Here is a 22324-nt window from a genome sequence, read left to right as displayed (position 1 = left end):
TGAGCTGTAACCACCATAGGCACCTGTCTAATAATCCTGTCTGAAATGGGGAAAGTATTTCATCTAAATTTAGAATCTACTCGGTGTCTTTTTTGTGGTAAGGCACGTGCTTAGCTGTTGTGCTAGCCTCAATTTCTGTATATGGGGGAGGGGACAGGAGCTCGGGGGAGGGGGGTTGGCTGCAGAGGAATCCCATATATGAAGCTAGACCAGTTCCAAAAATACAAGATGCAAAGACCCATCACTGAGTTCTTTTGTGGTTGCTCTAGGCCAGGGGTAGTCAAACTGCGGCCCTCCAGATGTCCATGGACTACAATTCCCATGAGCCCCTGCCAGCAAATGCTGGCAGGGGCTCCTGGGAATTGTAGTCCATGGACATCTGGAGGGCTGCAGTTTGACTACCCCTGGCCTAGACATATAACCATGCAGAGACAACACAGTCTCCATCCATTGGTAACGTTGCTTTCCAGTGATCTCCTTTCGTTTCCCGTGTCGGTCTTGAAAATCTTATGGTGAAGTGGAAAATAAACCAAGGCCAGGATCTCAATGCATGGCAAATTAATTCTTTTCAGGCTTTTAGGCTTATAAAAAGTGTTCAAATTCACTGTGTCATCGAATACTCCATGGCTGTGTGGCAATAAATTATAGCCATTTGATTCTCCTGCAGTTCAGAAATTCTGTCTACCTTTTCCCTCACCACATTGTCAGGTTCAGCTTTTCAGGGGAACAGCTTTCCTATCGCTCTACAATGTAACCTGTGAATGCAAAATATTTTCAGGAAGATGGATATCAGGCACGTATTCTCATCATAAAAGCTCAGATTGGCTGCAGGGTCCTAATGATAGGCCTAGGAGAAGATACTTCAGAAAAGCCAGCCTTGTAGAAATTGTGGGATTATTTCTTATTAGATTCATAGTTAGTAAGAATGCTAATTGTATTTAGTTGTTTTGCATAGTTGTTAAGCTGAATCATAACCAGCATGGATTCTGGCCCAGGCTGACCAAAGTTACCAAAGGTCACCCAGAAGGTCAGGAGGTGCCATTGTGGGGAGGTAGAGGTAGCTCGGACACTGCATGCCTCATGGAATCCAGTAGCACTAATACAAAGAAGCCCATTAGATTTTAGGGAGACTAGTCATCGTTCCTTCATATTGTCACTGTTACAAAATGAAAGTAAAAGCTGAGCCCGCTCAAGGGCAATTTCCATGCAAATGATTTTGGAAATGCTGTTATAATGCCCACCCCTGGCACCAGAGTGAGAGTTCTACTGACCTATCGGAACAGAATCCAAACAATGGATCTGGGATCTGACCAACCCAAGACCATCCTCAATCTTTAACATCTCTCTGTGTACCAACAATGATGGATATTGTAAAAATGTGGGAACGCGAAGTATTAAAACTTTTTCTCCAACCTTGCGAGGGCTCAGATCACCGTTTCAGCCATTGTTGCTGGGCTGTTCTGATCCCCGTTTTGTGCAAAATAACCTTTTCTCTTTGCTTCATCCAGTTTTCTTGCCTGACTTATTTTGGATTATTGGAACTTTTCTATTATTTTGGCTTTGTTTGCATTTGCATGAAGTTTCTATCTATCTATCTATCTATCTATCTATCTATCTATCTATCTATCTATCTATCTATCTATCTATCTATCTATCTATCTATCTATCTATCTATCTATCTATCTATCTATCTATCTATCTATCTATCTATCTATCTATCTATCTATCTATCTATCTATCTATCTATCTATCATCTATCTATCTATCTATCTATCTATCTATCTATCTATCTATCTATCTTCCTTCCTTCCTTTCTTCCTTCCTTCCTTCTTTTCTTTTTCTATCTATCTATCTATCTATCTATCTATCTATCTATCTATCTATCTATCTATCTATCTATCTATCTATCTATCTATCTATCTATCTATCTACCTACCTACCTACCTACCTACCTACCTACCTACCTACCTACCTACCATATATTTGATTTCTATCCTGCCACTTTCCGTAGATTCAGCCTAACAGTAGCAAACCAATGTAAGGTGTGAAAATGCCATTATGATTGGTAATTAATAAAATTCCTATCACCAAACTTCCAAACGAAATACATATTCTCCAAAATGGCTTGCAAACAAAAAGTAAATTGCTAGAATTAAATCCGGGGAGAGGGACAATATTTAACAGTTCCTCCATCCCACTGCAAGTCGCCATTTCACCCTGGTGCTGTTCTCAGAGGCCTGTAGAAGTTCCAACCTGGCTGTGTGTTTTGGGTTCTTCTTTTGCAGAAGACTGTCTTCTCCCCCCCCCCTTTCAAAACTGCTGGATTATTTTTTTCACAGGAGTTCCTAGAGTTGCCAAATCTGGGTTGCAGAATTCCTGGGGTTGGAGCCTGGGGGTAGCAGGGTTTGGGGAGAAAGAAGAGTTGGTTCTTATATGCTGCTTTTCTCTACCCGAAGGAGGCTCAAAGCGGCTTACAGTCACCTTCCCTTTCCTCTCCCCATGACAGACGCCCTGTGAGGTGGGTGAGGCTGAGAGAGCCCTGATATTACTGCCTGGTCAGAACAGTTTTATCAGAGCCATGGCGAGCCCAAGGTCACCCAGCTGGCTGCATGTGGGGGAGCAGGGAATCAAACCCAACTCGTCAGATTAGAAGTCCGCACTGCTAACCACTACACCAAACTGGCTCTCTGCAGGCTATAATGCTCCTTTATACAAGGTAGCCATTTCCTCCAGGAGAACTGATCTCTGTAGTCTGGAAATCGGCTGTAATTCCAGGAGATGGCCACAAACTGGCAAGACCACCCATCTCTCCGCCCAATGTTTGGTCTCCAGACCTTCTAAAAGGCACCAGGGCCCATCCCAGACTTCACCTTTACACCGGGCTGAGGTGCTACCCTGAGAGCACAGAATCTTTGGCTCCAGAAGTCAGGGAAACCAAGCAGAAGGGGGAGCTGGATTGCCCTGCTGGGCGGCCTCCTGCAAACTAAAATAAATGACAAAGGAGCAAATATAAATACTCTGGCTTCATTTGCTTATGGATGGCTTGGGAGACCCAACTGGCACAACATTTGATTACCCCAAAAAACCCTCTCTTAAAAATGCATTGCCTCCGTAGCCTTTGCTCTAATGCCTCAGCTGTTCTGCCAGCACGGATCATCATGTGCTTTTCATAGTTCTTTCCTCGCTGCCCTGTGAAATGAACACCTCTTGTTAAAGGGTGCTGAGCTACGTCTTAAAATAGAACCGGCGCCTTCTGCTCAGGCTCCCCCTGCCTCCTACCAACTGGGCCATTGCCCCCGCTCCCTCCTTCCCTTGGTTTTCAGCCCCGGTTCCTCCTCTCTCGACCATGAAGATCAAAATAGCAGCCTTTATTGCTGGAATCCTTGGGGTTTTGGGTGTCCTGCTGTTCCTGATTGCCTTTGGGACCGATTATTGGCTCCTAGCAACAGAGGCGTGTGGAGCATTTGGACCTGAGAACCACACACTTCACACCAAGGAGGTAACAATAACAACCCCCCCCCATGAGAAATGCTTTGCATGGCTGTGGTTTTTAAAATACCATAGTTTGGGGGAGGGGGAATGCTCCTTGAAACATACACCTGTGGAGCTGTAGAGTTTTCAACTTAAAGGTGGTCATTTCATTTGGCTTGCTGATGTGTTCAGATTCAATTTTTTCCAGAATTCATGTTTGCTGTCATTCGTCCATTTGCTGGGGAGCCAGAACAACTGATGCTAGGGTTCCAGCGGTGGGCCTGAAGCCTTGTTAATTGGGTGAGAGTAGGATTTGGGAGTCTCGAGTTCAAATCCCCACCCTTCCAAGAAACGTTGTGGACAACCTTGAGGTGGTCCCTTCCTACTTAGGGTTTCAGCGTCCAGGTGGGACATGAGATTTTCTGGAGTTACATCTCATCTCCAGAGTCCAGTTCTCCTGCACTTAATGGAAGTTTGGTGAATAAACTCTATCGTCTCTTTCCTCCTGAAACCGCACCCTTCCCAGGCTCCACCCCCAAACCTCCAGGAAATTACCACAACCTCCCTGCAGGCGTCCAATCCCCTCCTTGCCTAAAAAAAGGTTAGCAAAATTAGGTTTGAGAGCAGTAATCAGCCTGCAGTTGGAAGAAGAGAATGGCCACTATCCCCACATAACTCTTTTCAAGTGTAGTGAGAACTGGATCTTTTGTTTCTGAAAATGCTGTTCCTTGGCATCGAATCCCTCTTCAACTGAACACAGCTGAATCAAAGAAGATGCCTTGTACCCTAAAAGCATTGTTCATGAGGAAATTGGGGTGCCGGTTAATCAGACATGCCAGTTAACCAAAGGTTTACTCCAACAGAGAGAGGGCAGCAGTGCCAAATGGGGGGGTGGCATGTCTTGAAGCCACAACCTACTCCAGAGATGCCCACTCAGTGCTGCTCTCTCTTGCAGCCACCCTTGCAGCAGGCCCGTCAGAGTGACGCATGCAGCATGGGAGTGAGTCAAGAGCTTGTTGCCTCCCTGGCAAAAAAGCAGCCGTGCCAACTGACCTGTGTTTGAATGATTTGGCCAGGCAGTGCAGGAATGACTTGGGTATGCCAGTTCAGGGAGTTCTCTGTCTCTGATGCCTCAGCCTCCTCTGCTGGTGGCCTCCCTACACTTTCTGGAGCGGGGCTGGGGCGGGGGTGTGGACATCACGTCCGTACTCATTTCCGTCCCAGGGGGTGCGCCAGAAGATGTATTCTTAAGGGTTGGTTTTATTTGGTTTATATGTAACCTGCTACGAATCTACGGAAAATGGCGGGATAGAAATCAAATAAATAAATAAAAATGTCTCACATGGCTCTGCCTTGTTGTACAGTGTGGCAGAGCTGCCTGGTGTCTTTTTTTGGTTACCGTGTTTGCAATGCCATGTTCTTATACAAACAAAAAAGGCCCTCATGGCTGCACAGTGCAGTGGAACCTTGCTGAACTGGCTGCTGTATGGGAGCACAAATCTGGGCTGGATGTGGGGCAGTGAGCCAAATGCTCCCCCATGGATGATTGGGAAGAGGTGGGGCAACTTGCCCCTGCTCAAACAGCCCAGCGCAGGACCTCCCATGCACTAAAGATCAGTGGGAGACCAGAGGCTCTGAACACAGCCAGCCCCAGGCTGGCATCTTGAGTTCAAAGGGCCTCAGGTAGGGGAAGACACTTCTCGGTCAATGACCCTAAGTAGAGAGCAGAGAAAGCTGTGCTAGATGGATCAACAGCCAGATTCAGATGAAGGCAAATTTATATGTTAGTTTCAGAGGGGAGCCCATGATGGTCTTCAGTAGAGTAGCACCTCACTGGTCTTGAAGGACTAGAATCCTTCTAAGTTAACTGCAGTTCTTTGTACAAGATGGAGGAATTAGGGCTTGAAGCTGAATCAATATTACCCACTTACATGAAAACATACAGTCTCTTGGCTGCATTGAAGGATAACAGCAAGATGGTGAGTTCCATAGCAGTCCTGGCTAATTTTTCTTCTGAATTTTTAGGACGGAGAGGGAGAGCAGAAGAACGACAGCCAAAAAGTTCTCACTTTTCACCATGAAGGGTTCTTTTGGAGGTGTTGGTTTTTTGGAGACTACAAGGAGAGCATATGGACCTTCTGGTTTAGTGAGTGTCAAGGACCTCTTGAACAGGTTGCCTTTTAAAAAGGTTCACAGGTTTGGCCTGAGAAAGTCCATGCGGTTTTAAAGGGGTGGGAGTGGGTGCAATCCTGCTTTAAAGGAGAGTGCATGCATATGAAGGGGGTCTCAGCTTGGCAGCATGGTGGCCATTTTGAACACTGTATCTCATTCATTCATTCATTCATTCATTCATTCATTCATTCATTCATTCATTCATTCATTCATTCATTATGACACAGAGAAGCCATCCATCCATCCATCCATCCATCCACCCGACCCACCGACCGACCGACCGACCGACCGACCGACCCACTCACCCACCCACCCACTCACCCACCCACTCACCCACCCACCCACCCACTCACTCACTCACTCACTCACTCACTCACTCACTCACTCACTCACTCACTCACTCACTCACTCACTCACTCCATGTTTATACCACCCTGGCTGAAGTTCAACCAAGAGACCATGGGCCAGTGTTGGAGCATATGCTTTGAATGTAAAAGGTCCCAAGTTGAGTCCCTATGCTCTCCAGTGAGAAAGAATCAGTGAGGCGGTAAGGTGAAAGACCTGAGAACCTGGAAAGCTGCCAAGGCACCATCATGTACATTCATCTGACTGTCTTTTAGCATCTTTGTTTTAAAACACACAGACTACTGGATTCCTAAATACGCTGCTGGGCAGGATTTTCTAGGGACTATATGGGGCAGCTGTATGCCCTGCAAGAAGATGAGCCCCTGGTAAAGGCAGTGATGCTAGGAAAGGGGGAAAGCAAACAGGGAAAGAGGGAGACCCAGCAGAAGATGGATTAACTCAATCAAAGAACCCTTCAGTTTGTCAGACTGGAGCAAGGCTGTTAAGGAGGGCATTAATTCAGAGGGTCTCCATAAGGTAAGAAACAACTTGGCAGTTCTTGATGCATACACATAGACCTTGCACAGGAGTGACATTCTTATATTTCCAAGGAAATCTGCCCAGAAGAACTGGAATCAACCAGGATCATAAGAGTTTGATTGTGCTTCCTAGGCAGACAATTAAGATTTTTCTACATGCACTTCTGAATTTCACATTCTAAAAATTCGCCAGGGATCTGATTTCATTTACAGCCCAATCCTAAGCATATTTTGTGGGCAGTAGAGAGTGGGGCTGATTGCTGATTACCAGGGACTGGCTCGGGAGTAGAGGGTGAATTAAATATGGAATCTAGGTAGGATTTGTCCACATCCAAGCAGCACCTAGAGATCTCCAAGTATTTCCAACCCAGACCTGCCTGCCCTAAGCCTATGCCTTAAGATGGTCTTCCTTATCTATTTCAAGTATTTGTTGATAAAATATAAACAATTCCCGATCTGCAGCCATAATGCAATAATGGAGGGCTTCCAAGACCAATTATTATAATACCCTGGACATTACCTTAAGTCAAATGCTCAAATTAAAGATCACTTGAAACCATCCTCATAACACAAGATATTCTTGATAACCGGCAGATCTTTTATTACTTTTGGTGTCTGCATTAATGAGACCGATTGCGGCAAATTCATTTTGCCACTTTTGCAGATATAATAATTAATGCAGTAGAAATGTCATTAGTCATTTAGTGTGAATGAATGTCCATTTATTACAAAGTGCCCTCATTCTGCGAGAAACATTTTAAAATAAAGTGGATAATCATTAATTAATTTGTTTAACATTAATCCTATTGCCTGTTCATTCTGATACGCCTGACAAGTAGGAATATTGATGGGACACCTGTGTTGGCCCTTCCATTTCCTAGGTAGGATGTTGTTGGCTGCTGCCCTACATGAGTGTGGCCATAATCCTAGGCAATTCGAAAGAACCATATTGAAACTTAATATTAAAATGTGGAATTCACTGCCAGAGAATGGCCCATTATGCACAGAGTGGAAAGTCTGCATTTGGGGTGGAATGGCGGCGGCTAAAATCACTAATTATGCACGCCACGGGCAGCAACCGGGTGCAGAGTCAATGTATGCTGCTGAAAAAGCTGCGTTAGCGAGATGCAGAAGAAAGTGGAGCTTCCCAGGACCAGGGCGCAACCAGAAGTGGCTCCGGAGTATCCGCGTGCATAATCGGATACTCTGGGTTTTGCCGCCGTTGCGTTCCGTCCCGTGCGTAATCGGTTTGCTTCACTTCTTCCTCCTCGTTCTCCATGCCACTGTTTCAGCGGCCGTGCATAATAGGCCAATGTGGTGATGATCGCACAAATAAATGGCTTTAAAGCCATAAAGGGGATGTTGTTGGCTGCGGCTCTACATGAGTGTGGCCATAATCCTAGGCAATTGGAAAGAACATCTAGAAAGTCTAGTTTTTGTCCATTTCTTTCCCCCAGCTAGCCAAGGTCATCTGAAATACTGCATGAATGGTTACCTGTTTCCCATGCCCATCGCGCTTGGACCTTATCCACACCCTTCCTATGATGCAACTGCAGGTAAGTGTTTGTTGATAGAACAACAGATAACTTTTGTTTCAGGTTGGGGTGTGCTAAATATAATTCCTGTGCCGTGTATGCTCTGGTGTTTGAAGCCCGAGAGAAAGAGGAAATTGACCTTGGTCATTTCAAAAATGCTACAAGGACACAATCCTGATCCCGCTCCCAGCCCAGTGGGAGCAGGCAATCTTGTTAACCTGCCCCTCCACCTTTTAATGCAGAAACATCCCAGTCACTGGGCAACAAACAGCAGGAACAACTCCCTCACTGGGTGACTAGCCTCCCAGCTTGATATTGGGTTGCGGGGCTCCAGGTGGGGACTAAACTTTTAGCTATCATGCATGCACAGAATTATTTTAGCAGCCGTTGAGGACACTTACATTTGATAAATGGACATCTTCGATCAGTTCCGTTTTTGTTGAGTTTTTATTCATAGAGAATAAATTTAATTTTGATGTGGAAACACATCTACTAGTGTGTTCTCTAACAGAAATGAATATGGTCACGACGTCTGTTTGCTCCACCCCTGCTCATGACTGACAGGCAAGGGAAATAAGGAGAACACCAGTAGTTGAAACAAGGGGGCAAAGTGGATGGCTTCTGGGTTTGAATGCAAAAGACATACTTAAGACACAACAATTTGGTGAAGATTAGAGGACACTGAAATTCTAATGTTGTTCTCTGCTCCATATAACACTTGCTCCCGCCAGTTTTGGGATATCCTTCCAAAAGATAAAACCTTGCCAACATGTCTATATTTCCTAGGGAGGCTTATATTTATCAAGGAGGGTCTTCTTACTAGCAAGAGTTAATTCCTTCATCTCTAGTGTGTTTTGGGGAAGGTTTCGACAAATATCTGCATCTGAAAGCTACTGCTTACACAGCTGGGAAGTCCCAGACACACTAATACATATTCCACTGGATTGTCCAGCTGACTTGGCCCAGTGTGCCGCTATTCAGAGATATTTGGCAGACCTAAATGCAGTTCTAAGTTCCTCATTATAAAATCAATGCTATCTGAACAGGATCCTATCCAACCTGCCAGGATTGCTGTCATGCTTGGGAATATGCTGAAAGTAAATAATCGCTATTTGCTGAGGTGGAAGCGTAGCTTTATACAATTAATCTTTGGTATTTGGTTTTGTTCTCTCTGGATTGTGGTTTATTAGCCAATAAAGGTTTCCGAGTTCTATCTTGTGGTTCCTCACTACTGGTTGATTAGCTTTGTTTGTTTGGGTTTTTTTTGTAACATTATCCCATTTTGGGTTTTCTTGGGGGACCAGAGTTCTCCTAGAATTATAAACTGATCTCCAGACAACACATATCATTACAAAACAGCTGCTTTGGAAGGTGGATTGTATGACATTATACTCTGCGGAGGTTCCCCCCCCCCCCCCCATTTCCAAACCCTGCTCATCCCAGTTTTCATCCCTAGGAATCTCCCCTCCCAGGTTAAGCAGCCTTCACTGGAAACGAAATGCAAGGGTCAATGCAAGTTCTGCATGATCCACAAGGTTATTTAAGTTCTTGTCTAATGTCTTTTCTGTGGGGCGGAGAACATAGTATGCATTCACCTGTTTTGTTAGCTTGCACCACTAACTTATTGCTGTTTGTAAATTTTCTAAGGGGCTAAGCCAGGCTTTTTCAGCCAGGGCGTCATGAAACCCTAGGGTTTCTTGAAGGGTTTCCCGGATGAATGGGAGTTAATTTTTTAAAATATATTTTAAAAATGTGTTAAATGTTTATTGGGCGATATGATCCTATGCAGTCACGTTGACCCACCCACCTTTCCCAAAATGGTCAACAACTGGCCTGGAGAGGGTGGGAAGGGGAGGAGCCTTGGGTGGGCATGTACACAGCTATGCTTCCCAGCCAAGCACCCCACTTCTGGAGTTCCTCAAAGCTTGAAGAATGTTTCAGGGGGTTCTCAAGAGTAAATTGTTGAGAAAGGCTGGGCTAAGGTTACATAAGAATACGGCCCCAACACATACCTCATAGGTATTCCCTGTGCAAGCACCGGGTCATGTCTGACCCTTGGGGTGAGGCCCTCTAGCGTTTTAATGGCAGACTCCATACAGGGTGGTTTGCCAGTGCCTTCCCCAGTCATTACCGTTTACCCCCCAGCAAGTTGGGTACTCGTTTTACCGACCTTGGAAGGATGGAAGGCTGAGTCAACCTTAAGCTGGCTGCTGGGATCGAACTCCCAACCTCATCGAACTCCCAGCTTCAGACAGCATGTCGCTGCCTTACCACTCTGCGCCACAAGAGGCTCTTACATACTGCATAATCAGCTTCAAATTAATACTGACCAGATTTATGTCTGCATTGAAATCACTTGGAACTTAATTGCCATGGAAGCCATGATAGGTGATCTTGGGCCAGTCACATGCTCTTAGTCTATCCTACCTCACAGGGTTGTGATTGGAGGTAGGACAGTATAAAAATGCACAATAATTTTTTTTTAAGTACCAAGAGAATTGGCTTGTTTGGTGCGCTCATTAAGTTTGTGATCCTATGCTAACGTTAGGACACATGGGCTTATTCCTGAGTGAATGCGACTAGTTATGAAGAAGATGAGTTGGTTCTTATATGCTGCCCTGATATCACTGCTTGGTCCGAACACCTCTATCAGGAGTCTCAAAGCAGCTTCCAATCGCCTTCCCTTCCTCTCCCCACAACAGACACCCAGTGAGGTAGGTGAGGTTCAGAGAGCCCTGATATTACTGCTCCGTCAGAACAGCTTTATCAGGAGTCTCAAAGGGGCTTACAATCGCCTTCCCTTCCTCTCCCCACCACAGACACCCTGTGAGGGAGCTGAGGCTGAGAGAGCCCTGATATTACTGCTCAGTCAGAACAGCTCTCTGAGGAGTCTCAAAGCAGCTTCCAATCGCCTTCCCTTCCTCTCCCCACAACAGACACCCAGTGAGGTAGGTGAGGCTCAGAGAGCCCTGATATTACTGCTCCGTCAGAACAGCTTTATCAGGAGTCTCAAAGGGGCTTCCAATCGCCTTCCCTTCCTCTCCCCACCACAGACACCCTGAGAGAGCTGGGGCTGAGCCACAGAAATATGTTCCCAGTGAACTTTGGAAAGCAGATCCAGCAGAGTGGGTTTGCTCTGCCTCCCGCCCAACTGTCTTCTTTTCCTCTGGTGCAGTGTACAGGGGCTTCTGGACGGCGTTCATTGTGTTGGCTGTCACCGCCAGTCTTGTCGGAGGATTTCTGCTGGTGTGCGGAGTGCCCTTTGTCAACGCACGCTTCTATAAAGTGGGAGGCGGATTCCTCATCACAGCTGGTAGGCTGCCAGTGCTTGGTCATCGGGTGCAGGGGTGGGAGGTGGGTGGGAATGCTGAGGGAATGTCCCTCTTTGCATATGTCTCTGGGTGTGAGGCAGAGAAGGATGTATTTGAACGAATGTAGGAAAAGGGAAAAGCATCCCAGTAATAAACTGCACAGCACTGCGTAGAAAGAAAGATAAATGTTTGAGCACATGGTAAGTATTTCTCCTCTTGCTTTTTCTTCATTTGGGGTGTGGTAGACCATGGGCTGGACTTGGACTACAGGTCTCAAGGATCAATGCTGGCTCCGTCACAGCACTCTCTGGATATTCAGGGGCAATTGACTTTTCCTTACACAACTGATAGATTATAGAATCATAGAATCATAGAATAATAGAGTGGGAAGGGACCTCCTGGGTCATCTAGTCCAGTGGTTCCCAAACCTATCTGGCCTACCGCCCCCTTCCCAGAAAAAAATATTACTCAGCCCCCTGGAAATTAATTTTTTTAAAATTTTAATAGTTATTCATCGCCCCCAAATGCACCTGTGGCCCATCGCCGCCCCCCTGGATCGCTGCAGCACCCACCAGGGGGCGGTAGCGCCCACTTTGGGAATCACTGATCTAGTCCAACCCCCTGCACTATGCAGGACACTCACATCCCAGTCGCTCATCTACTGGTCCTTAGGAGACACAGGACCTAAGAGGACATTGCCTTTCCTTTCCCATAGAGCTGCAGTCTTTCCATTCTTTTTGTCTTTCCTGGGGCAAGGCAGTCCACGAAGCTGCCTACCAGCCTTTTCAAAGTGAAACAACACCAGCAAAATTATTTCCAGAACCTTTAAAAAACATGTTTTGAAAATTGAAAATGGTCAGCTTCATGCTGTGAACACATACACACAAACACATTGAAGCTGCTTGGTCTGTCAAAGTTAATATTGTCATCTCTGGCCGCTGCTCACCTGCGTCTCAGGTGGGGGTCTTTCTCCCACTGCCTGGTCTCTTTTTAGCTGGGGATGCTGGAGGTAGAACCTGGGACCTTTTGCTTGCCAGGCAGATGCTCTGCCACTGAGCCACAGTTCCTCCCTTGAATTATAGCATGCTAGATCATAGAATCATAGAATCATAGAGTTGGAAGGGGCCATGCAGGCCATCTAGTCCAACCCCCTGCTCAACGCAGGATCAGCCCAAAGCATCCTAAAGCATCCAAGAAAAGTGTGTATCCAACCTTTGCTTGAAGACTGCCAGTGAGGGGGAGCTCACCACCTCCTTAGGCAGCCTATTCCACTGCTGAACTACTCTGACTGTGAAATTTCCCCCCCCTGATATCTAGCCTATATCGTTGTACTTGTAATTTAAACCCATTACTGCGTGTCCTTTCCTCTGCAGCCAATGGGAACAGCATCCTGCCCTCCTCCAAGTGACAACCTTTCAGATACTTAAAGAGGGCTATCATGTCCCCTCTCAACCTCCTTTTCTCCAGGCTGAACATTCCCAAGTCCCTCAACCTACCTTCATAGGGCTTGGTCCCTTGGCCCCAATCATACCAGTCTGATCCCTTGTTCTGTTTCAAACAGCATCCTGTTCACTTATGGATGCTTAAAGAATAAAATAGTTTTGATTCAGAAGAGAAACACTATGTATAGAAAAAAGACAGAGAGAGTTCTAATAAACTGTCCACTGTTGTTTTCAGGCATTCTTATGTCTAACTGCTGTTCTGGTGGCAAGCAGGGAGGAAGTCCGGGGAGGGTGGTATAGAAGTATGATAAATAAATAAATAAATAAATAAATAAGTATGCTCAAAGGAGCAGGAAGTCTCTTGTTGACCAATCAGGACACTGGAGGAGATAATTTGAAAATCAGGAAATTCCTATCTTATCTATGCTAACTACACATCTCCTGTGATTCCCCCTGCAGGTCACCCTTTATATTCTGCTCAATTGTGTACACTGCAGATCTAGCATATTCCAACAAACCAAGGAGTATGAATAAGAAGGGAGTTAACCCTTAGACAGAAGGCCCAAGGAAAGTGGAGTATGTGGCGGGGGGAGTTTCTCTGCAGGGTCATAGCACAGCTGAGCTCTCTCCCCTTTGCAACTATTTCCCCCACCCAAGGCCCTACCTCCAAAACTCCAGGTATTTCCGATCCCAGAGCTGGCAACACAAAGCCATAGTCATACTGTCTGGGGCACTTTTGAGTTTTTGTGGCAAATTCTGCCAGGGTTCCCCACCCAGTTGCAGAAAAATTGTAGAAACAAGGGCAGAGTCTGCACTTACTTTGTTTATTCCATTTTCAAACCTGTTGAATTCAGATCGCTTTGAACTCGGGTCTTCCTCTCCCCACCTTCTTCCCATTGAAACAGGAAAGTCCTCTGCACGTGGTTAGGGAGGCTCAGAAGGTGGGGGGGGGGAGCCAAGCTTTCTTTCTTTTCTTGAAGGGGGGGGGAGAGGAGCCAGGCAGGGAGCCTCTTTCTTTTCTTGGAGGGGAGGAGGAGAGGATCAAAAAAGGCAGAGGAGGGAGGAAAAATCCAGGACCGACAGAAGTTGAGAGAAATTAGGGGCTTTGCCTTTAAGGCAAGCGTGTCACATGATCAGGTGTAGCCTATCAGAGGTTCTCTACCACAGAGCTTTCTTTCCCAGTCTGGATATTCAGGATTAACAGCACTCTGAGATATCGCACAATAAAGGTAGGGTCACTCCGGATCAATCCTTCTTGCTGCAGAAGGAAAATTTAAATCGCCCCAAATCCAAACGGAAATCGCATTCTGTGTAGAGGGCAGGGACTGAATCGATCTGGAGTTGGAATAAAAGCTCCGTGCAGTTTACACCCAGGTGTACTTGGAAGTTGTTCTCCTAAACAGGATTTCTCTGCTGCAGCAGCTAACTTCTGTTCATACCTTTGAGGCATTTGCATTCAGGAAATGCCAAGAAAGACTGCAACCTCTCATTATTTTTCATTAGTGTCTTGAAGCTTCTGCCAAGCGAGAAGGTGAGGAAAAGGAGGGCGGAGAGTTCGCTTTTCTTATAATTAGCAAATTACGGAGAAGCCACCTCACTTGGAGAGAGAACAGGGAGTTCATCCACTTGTCCTCACAATTAGACAACCAAGTTGCACTGGGTGACAAAGTGAGAAGGGAAGAGCTGGATTTTAGTGATCAATTTTCTCCAGATTACGGTGTTGCATGTCTTTGAGAAGGAAGATGGAGTCAAAAGCCGGCCTGTCCTAATTGTCACTAGGCTCCAAAGGAGAAAAGGGTTTCCTGGCACACTTCAATTACCTCGCAGTTAGCCCCACCCCAGAAGATGCCGTTGACCTATATTAACATGGAAAACGAGACTCGTCATTAATCTCACGCCTTAATGATTGGAGACCAGAGAGTAGGTTAAAAAAAGAAAAGAAAAAGGTTCCATGTTGTCAATTTATTCAACCAGGGTCGAGTCTGCATGGGGCTTTTTATCCACTCCCTATCTGAATAAATCCCTCCCATCTACACTGACTTCGATTTCCATTTTGATTTTGGGTGCTTTAAATCTTCCTTCTGCAATGTGCATGATTGATCCGCGGTGACCCTACCTTCCCCCCGCGATATCCAGCAGTGGATATAAGCCTCGATATTTGAAAAACAGCAGCCAGTATAAGTGTAGATTTCTCTCTTTTTTTAATTAGCTCACTGCTCCGTGCTTTGTAGCAAAGCAGTCTTCCCTGGTTAGCCAGGGCCTCAGTTCAAAGACCTCCACAACAACACAAACAACAACAATAAGTAAATGTAACTGGCCACCCAATGAGCTTCTGTGGCAGGAGGATGATTTGAACTCAAATCTTCCAGATCCCAGACACCACCTTGGCTCCTGCCCAAGAGACCTTTGGGAAGCTACAGTTAGAAGCAAGGTGTTTTCAACATCACTTGTATTTTAGGAAAGGAGCTTTCATTGCATGGATGCTTGCTGAGAGCATAGTATTTATTGGAAATTATTTCCTACCTCAATTGGAGCCCAAAACAACTCATCACATTCTTGCCCCGTCCATTTAGTCTCACAAAAACAACCCTGTGAGGTACAGTAAGCTGAGAGATGAGCCTAAGGATACCCAGCAAGCTTTCATGGCAGAAGAGGAGATTCAAACCTGGGTCTTTCAGATCCTCTTCTGACACCACCACACCTCGCTGGCATGTTGTGTTATTATAACACTTTCCCTCTCTCTCATACACAGGAATTCTATTTGCCCTGTTGATTTTCCTGTTTGTCTTGTGGAAAGAACTTGCTGTCAATCTCGCCAAGTACATCCTTCTCGAAAGAAGTGATCGATGTGAAGATAATATTCCTGTAAAAGTCTATTACGGATGGTCGTTCATCTTTGCAGCTGCTGGTGTCCCCTTAGTCTTACTTTCTGGACTACTCTTCTACCTGGTTGGCTATAGCATTCTCAAAGAGCTGGAATAAAAGAAGAGCATCTCTTCCTGCAGTCAACAGAGGGAACATTGATATCACCTGGAAATCTGGGGGGAAATCTTGCTAACGCAAACCCTATTTATTGAAATCTTCGTAAAATTAAATCAACAAAAGGTACTGTAAAATCAAGATGCTGGAATTGCCTTAGGGGGTAATGTAGGGTAGGGTACAAAGTTAAAATCAGATTAATCATGCTGTTTTTTAAAAACTAGCACAGACTATTTCGTGCAGGGAGCTTCACTGCCCTGGCTCCCATGCGGAATCAAAAATGTGGGGCAGACAAGGTGCACCGGGCCAAATACTCTCCAGTGTGGGAGCAGGAATTGATGGGGCAAACTGCCCCAGTTCAAACTCCAGCCTGCGGTCTCTGGTGCGAAAGTGGTCATAGTTTTCACTCAAGGATTTGCAGTTTTGTATTCATGCCCACAGAACCTGTTTTTTGGGGGATGTGCATGCTCTAAATTGGTTTGAAATCTGTTGCATTTCTGCTGTCTTCCACGAAGAACCCGGAATCACCTGGTTTGTCCAGATATTTAAGACTCATTAGAGATTCCAAGCTCCTTCACAGAAGTACTGTTTGTTGATTATGGGGAGAGTGAGCATTAAAATAGGCTAGAAATTGTTATAACTTCCATCTGTCGGAATTCAGAGATTTCTTGCAGCATCCTGGTCAACTGCTCCAGGTGTTTCAACAGGCTGTGTACATTTGCAAAGAGCTAGAAACTTGCGTTTAAATAAAGTGAAATTTTGAGGGAAATTCTATCACTTTGCCTTAATACTAATTCCTGTGGTTGCTCAACAGATCCATTTGTATTTACTCCTCAGCCACTTAAGCCTTTTTTACACTGGTATTTTCCTTCTATTGCACAGTGTGTTTCCCGTCGCCTTCTCCCCAGGCCCTTTCTGCTTACACAAAGTGAAACTGGTCCAGACCTCTGCGTTCAGGGTCCTCACAGCACCATGGAGGTCCCATATGCAGCCCATCCAGCAAAAACTGCACTGGCTTCCAGATCAGGCTTATGGTTCTTTAAGGTCATCCGTGGTCTGGGCCCAGTGTACCTAAGGGATCGCCTCTCTGCCCACACCCCTCAACGATCCTTACGCTCTGCTACTACCAACTGGCTAGAGATCCATGACCCCAAGGAAGTTGGCTTGTCCTCAGCCAGGGCCAGAGCATTTTCCATCCTGGCCTCCACCTGGTGGAATGAGCTCCCAGGAGAGATCAGAGCCCTAGTGAAGCTTAAACAGTTCCGCATGGCCTGCAAAAAGGAGCTTTCTGTAAGGCTTTTTGTTGAGGTCGACCAAAATTCAATCACTTCCCGTTGGCTCTTGAGCCTCCCCTCCCATGAAAACCACCACTGACATGTCCACCCCACAGGGCCATCAGTGTGTTACAGCTAAAAAGGATATTCTCACCATGTTTGTTCCATTTTGTTATTGTTCTCCTGTTATGACTGTATCACTGTTTTTAAACCTATTATGTTATTTGTACTGTTTTTTCTCCAGTTCCATATAAACTGCCCTGAGCCTCAGAAGAGGACAGTATATAAATATAATAATAAATAAAATAAATTAGCTTTAATTCAGATCCTGTGACTGCACTCTACATGTTTTTTTTCCTCTTTGGAACCCCAGAGTATATGTTCTGCTCCTCAACAAGAAAAACCTCTCCCTACCGATGAGTCTTCCAAACCCTCCCTCCTCCTTCATTTATTAAGCCTGCAGGAGCAGCCGGTCAAAACCTCTCTTTCTCTGAGGGCCAGTGTGATTCAGTAGTTAAGAGCAGCATATTCTAATCTGGAGGACTGGGTTTGATCCCGAACACACTTTTGCTTGGAGAGCAGGAGCCTTTTCTGCACTGGCAAATTCCTTCCATTTTACAGAGCAGTCCCAGTGCTTCCTGCCTTTCTGCATTTCACCATTTTCCAAGCAGAAGTGTGTCAATTTATTTTCCACCCTTCAACATTCACTTTGCATTCTGTTTGCTGTTTGCCCAGTGTATTTAAGAGTCCTTTTACCTTGATTTTTCTCCTTTCCCTGCCCCCCCAGGTGAAGTTAATTCAGAGCTTTTGAGTCTGTCCTTTCCCTACCCCCAGAAGCCACTCATCCAGTACTCTACCATCCACCTTTGCATTGGCCCTCCCACTCTGTGCCTTTAGCCCAGGGGTAGTCAAACTGCGGCCCTCCAGATGTCCATGGACTACAATTCCCAGGAGCCCCTGCCAGCAAATGCTGGCAGGGGGCTCCTGGGAATTGTAGTCCATGGACATCTGGAGTGCCGCAGTTTGACTACCCTTCCTTCTGCCCTCATTGGTGCCATATTGCCTTCTCTGACATTCCAGTTGTCTATCTGCTAAATCTCTCTCTCTCTCTCTCTCTCTTTCTTGGAAGGGCATGTTTAACAGAATCATAATTTTAAATGGGCAGTGTCAGGTAGCTGGCGGCTGCGGGAGCATGCAGGCACAGAGGAGAGCTGGTTTTTTTTAATAAGAAGTCCCAAAGCATCTTACAAGTACCTTTTCCTTCCTCTCCCTGCAACGGATACCCTGCAAGGCAGGTGCGGGCTAAGAGAGCTCTGCTGTGCAAGAACAGCTCTAAGAGAACTGTGACTAGCACAAGGTCATCCAGCAGGCTGCATGTGAAGTAGGAGCAGAAAATGGAACCCAGTTCTCTATATTAGAGTCTCCCACTCTTAACTCTCACCTGAGAGAGAGAGAGAGAGAGAGAGAGAGAGAGAGAGAGAGAGAGAGAGAGAGAGAGTTTTTTGGATTGGCTGTTCTTACAGGCTTAATTAATGGAGGAGGAGGGAGAGTTTGGAAGACTCACTGGCACGGAGAGCAACTCTATCTGCATTTTCTTGTTGGAGAGACACATAATATGGGATTGCAAAGAGAAAAATAACAATGTGCAAAATGTAGTCACAGGATCTGAATTAAAGGTAATGATAGCTAGTCCAACTTAAATTCAGCGACAATCTGAAGTAAACTGTGTGTGCGGAATGGCCTTAAAGTGTACAACTCTCACCCATTACATCAGAATCAAAATATCTTTATTGGCATCATTGACAGTCAGTGTAATGAAACAATGGATATCAGAGTAGGCACACTGGAGTTCAATGCGCCACTCTGCCCCCAGGTTAGCAGCATGAACTTGGTGCACTCCCTTTTTGTCAAACCTACCTCAGAGGGCTGTTGTGAGCCTCGAAAGGAGAGAAGCACATATTTTATCTTGAACTTCTTTGAGTGAAGACAGGATGAAAATGCAAGGGGTAGATTGGGAGCGGAATGGTTATGCGGTGTCATGGGAAAAGGATTTTTGCCCCAATTAAATTTCTTACCCAGGCTATGACCTTTCCTGAATGGAATGCGTGAACAAGATACATTATAATGTTACAACGCAAGGTTTATAAACCTTTTGACCGAACTGTGGATGTCATAGCGATGCCTGGCAATCAGTATAAATAACGTAAATTGAGATAGGGGAGGGGAGGGGAGATTGCAGTAGATGAATAGCTTCCATCTAATAGCAAAACCGACCCCAAAGCTGCTCGAATCTGCCGTATTTATATGAAACACAACTTATAAATATTCAGCATTAAGAACGTAGTCCCTGTTGACCTTGTAACTTGCTAACTGCAATCAAATCTGGCCAAGAGGAAGTGCACTTATCAGCTTTATTTGTAAATGCTAATTAAACATCTTTTAAAATAATACTGTAACTAACATGAAAGGGGGTGGCTGTTAACATGTCCTTTAAATATTTCAAGCCTCATGTTATACTGAGAAAAAGACAACATTTTTCCTTTTTAAGATGCACTTTTGTGTTTATATGTTTTGGCCAAACGACGTTTTGAGCCTTGCAAACATGAACTGCTGACAAGGAATGCTAAGGGAAGGAGACCCACTCGATTTCAGCTGAAACCAAGCAACATGTATCTTGCATGGAGCAATTTAGAAGCGGCTTATCCTGTATAATAAAGTTGCTGGTTTTCCTGGTGAAGTCTTGGCTCTGTCAACTCCTGCTCATTTGTTACAGAAGGAGTCTTGCATCGAGGAATATTTTGAAATTTCTACTCAGGCGATTACCAGACAGAGGTTAATTCACCTGGAGAAAATGGCTGATTTAAAAGGAGGGCTCAATGGAATTATACGCCATTGAAATTCTTTCCCTTCCCAAAATGTGCCTGTGAGAATCTTCAGTTACCCAGAAAAGCAAACTCTTGATTTGAAGCAAAAGATTTCACTTGAATAAGAAAACACACCCTGCAGGGAATTGCCAAAACTGAGGCCAATATCTAGGTCATGGCATATAGCCCTGACCCTGCTATCCCCCATCCCGTGGGAATCCAGAGAGAGAGGGAGAACACAAGATAGTCTCCACAACCCTATAGGGATCCCAAGACTGTGTTCTGGAGGGGAGGGAGGAATGCAGAGGTGATAGGTACATGGAGGGGAGGGGGAGAATGCAGGAAATGGCATCAGGGCAAAAAAGAGAAAATAAGGTCAATAAACATGGCAAACAAGACAGGATGTCTACAACCCCCGTAGGGCTATATTTAAATGGGTAGCCATGTTGATCTGAAGTAGCACAATAAAAAAGTAGCACCTTTAAGACCAGCAAAGATTTATTCAGGGCATGAGCCTTTGAGTGCTAGCACTCGTAAATATCCAGCTAAATGTTGTTGTGAGGTGCAAAGTCGTATCTGACCCATCGCGACCCCATGGACAATGGGCCTTCCTGTCCTCTACCAGGCCTTCCTGTCCTCTACCACTCCCCGGAGTCCATTTAAGTTTGCATCTACTGCTTCAAGGACTCCATCCAGCCACCTCATTCTCTGTCGTCCCCTTCTTCTTTTGCCCTCAATCGCTCCCAGCATTAGGCTCTTCTCCAGGGAGTTCTTCCATCTCATAAGGTGGCCAAAGTATTTCAGTTTCATCTTCAGGATCTGGCCTTCTAAGGAGCAGTCAGGGCTGATCTCCTCTAGGACTGACCAGTTTGTTCGCCTTGCAGTCCAAGGGACTCGCAAGAGTCTTCTCCAGCACCAGAGTTCAACAGCCTCAATTCTTTGATGCTCGGCCTTCCTTATGGCCCAACTTTCAGTCATACATTGCAACTGGGAAGACCATAGCCTTGACTAAACACACTTTTGTTGGCAGGGTGATGTCTCTGCTTTTTAGGATGCTGTCTAGATTTGCCATAGCTTTCCTCCCCAGGAGCAAGCGTCTTTTAATTTCTTTGCTGCAGTCCCCATCTGCAGTGATCTTGGAGCCCAGGAAAATAAAAATTGTCATCGATCTGTGTGGTATGGAGATAAGCTGCAATTCCAGGGGATCTCCAGGTTCTACCTGGAGGATGGCATCCCTACTCCCTTACTTAGTTCTTCCTTTTGTCCAACTAAATAAACATCCTTAAATAATGGCTGAAACTACAGGACCCCAAATCTCCAGGAAATCTCCAAAGCAGAGCTGGCAACCCTAGTATTTCTAGTTTAATATCACCGTTTCCCCTATAAAATGTGCATGGATTAATATTTCCGTTCTTCCTCGCCTTGAACATTTTTATCAATGCACAAATGTATATCTAATATAGGGTGCGGGGGGAATGTTTCCAAGTTGGAGACCATGGTACATGCACCAATCCTGGAATTAATTTGAGAAATGTTTCTGGTTTCCAACCTAAATTCAGAAGGAGAGAAGCAGAGAGTGCATGACAACGGAAGTACAACAAAAGAACAAATTTTCCACAACAACCATATTTTCATCCTGGGGACTAAACATTCACGTATTCATTCTAACTGAATGGATTGCTCTTTGAATACATACCTACGCATGTTGGCAGAGCTCCCCCTCCATCAAAATGAATGGAACACCCAATTTACAGAGTGGCTGTTCAGATAAATAAGTGTTAGATTTCCAGAACTGCTTGATGAAACATTAACTTGAAGAAGAGCTTTTAGAAATGATATATCTTATTCCCCCTCTGCTCAGAGAAACGTTATCTGACATTTTAAAGTGCAACTATATTTCCTCCCCCTCCCCATTTGAAGTATTTTTTAATTATAACCCCTAGGATTACGCTTGTACCTCCTCAGATCCCCAAGAAATAATTTCACTTTATAAATTCTCTCATTTGATAACTTTTGTCATTTAATAATCTGTTTGATGTCAAGATGGACACTTATGGGTCATGGAGAATAAAAGATGATAATCTGGTCACAGGGCAAGATCTACAGCCCTGTGCCTTTCATCGATCCCATAAAACAACCCAAGCATGTACAAATGATGATCTTGTAAGAGTCACGCCGACAGGAGTAGGAGAACGGAACGAAGAATCCATCAGACTTATTGATACCTACAAAGCCAAGGATCCCAGAAGTTGTGAATATGGAAGAGAATTTTATATTAGAGAATGAAATATTTATTAACTTTCTCCATCTGTTCTTTAAAAAAAATTAGTTTCATGCCATCAAGTCACTTATGGAATACATTTAGTTTAATCATGCATTCACGCCTTGGGGA

At 45.1% G+C, this 22324-nt stretch overlaps 1 protein-coding gene across 1 annotated transcript; it reads left to right on the top strand.

The window, feature by feature from the left end:
- The first annotated feature begins 3283 nt into the window (after positions 1 to 3283).
- LOC143822530 (transmembrane protein 182-like) lies at positions 3284 to 18577 on the top strand. Its single transcript, XM_077307785.1, has 5 exons — positions 3284 to 3499; positions 5497 to 5617; positions 7985 to 8083; positions 11238 to 11375; positions 15568 to 18577. Exons 1-5 carry the CDS (start codon positions 3347 to 3349, stop codon positions 15795 to 15797), a joined length of 741 nt encoding a protein of 246 aa, XP_077163900.1. The 5' UTR covers positions 3284 to 3346; the 3' UTR covers positions 15798 to 18577.
- Positions 18578 to 22324: the final 3747 nt, after the last annotated feature.

The sequence above is a fragment of the Paroedura picta genome, chromosome 13 (genome assembly GCF_049243985.1).
Source record: "Paroedura picta isolate Pp20150507F chromosome 13, Ppicta_v3.0, whole genome shotgun sequence".
Classification (NCBI taxonomy): domain Eukaryota; kingdom Metazoa; phylum Chordata; class Lepidosauria; order Squamata; family Gekkonidae; genus Paroedura; species Paroedura picta.
This window is presented reverse-complemented; position numbering and strand designations above follow the sequence as displayed.

Coding starts and splice junctions, on each gene's coding strand:
- LOC143822530 (XM_077307785.1), top strand. CDS start 3,347: ATGAAGATCAAAATAGCAGCCTTTATTGCTGGAATCCTTGGGGTTTTG. Junction 3,500..5,496: donor ACACACTTCACACCAAGGAG/GTAACAATAACA, acceptor CTGAATTTTTAG/GACGGAGAGGGAGAGCAGAA. Junction 5,618..7,984: donor CATATGGACCTTCTGGTTTA/GTGAGTGTCAAG, acceptor TCTTTCCCCCAG/CTAGCCAAGGTCATCTGAAA.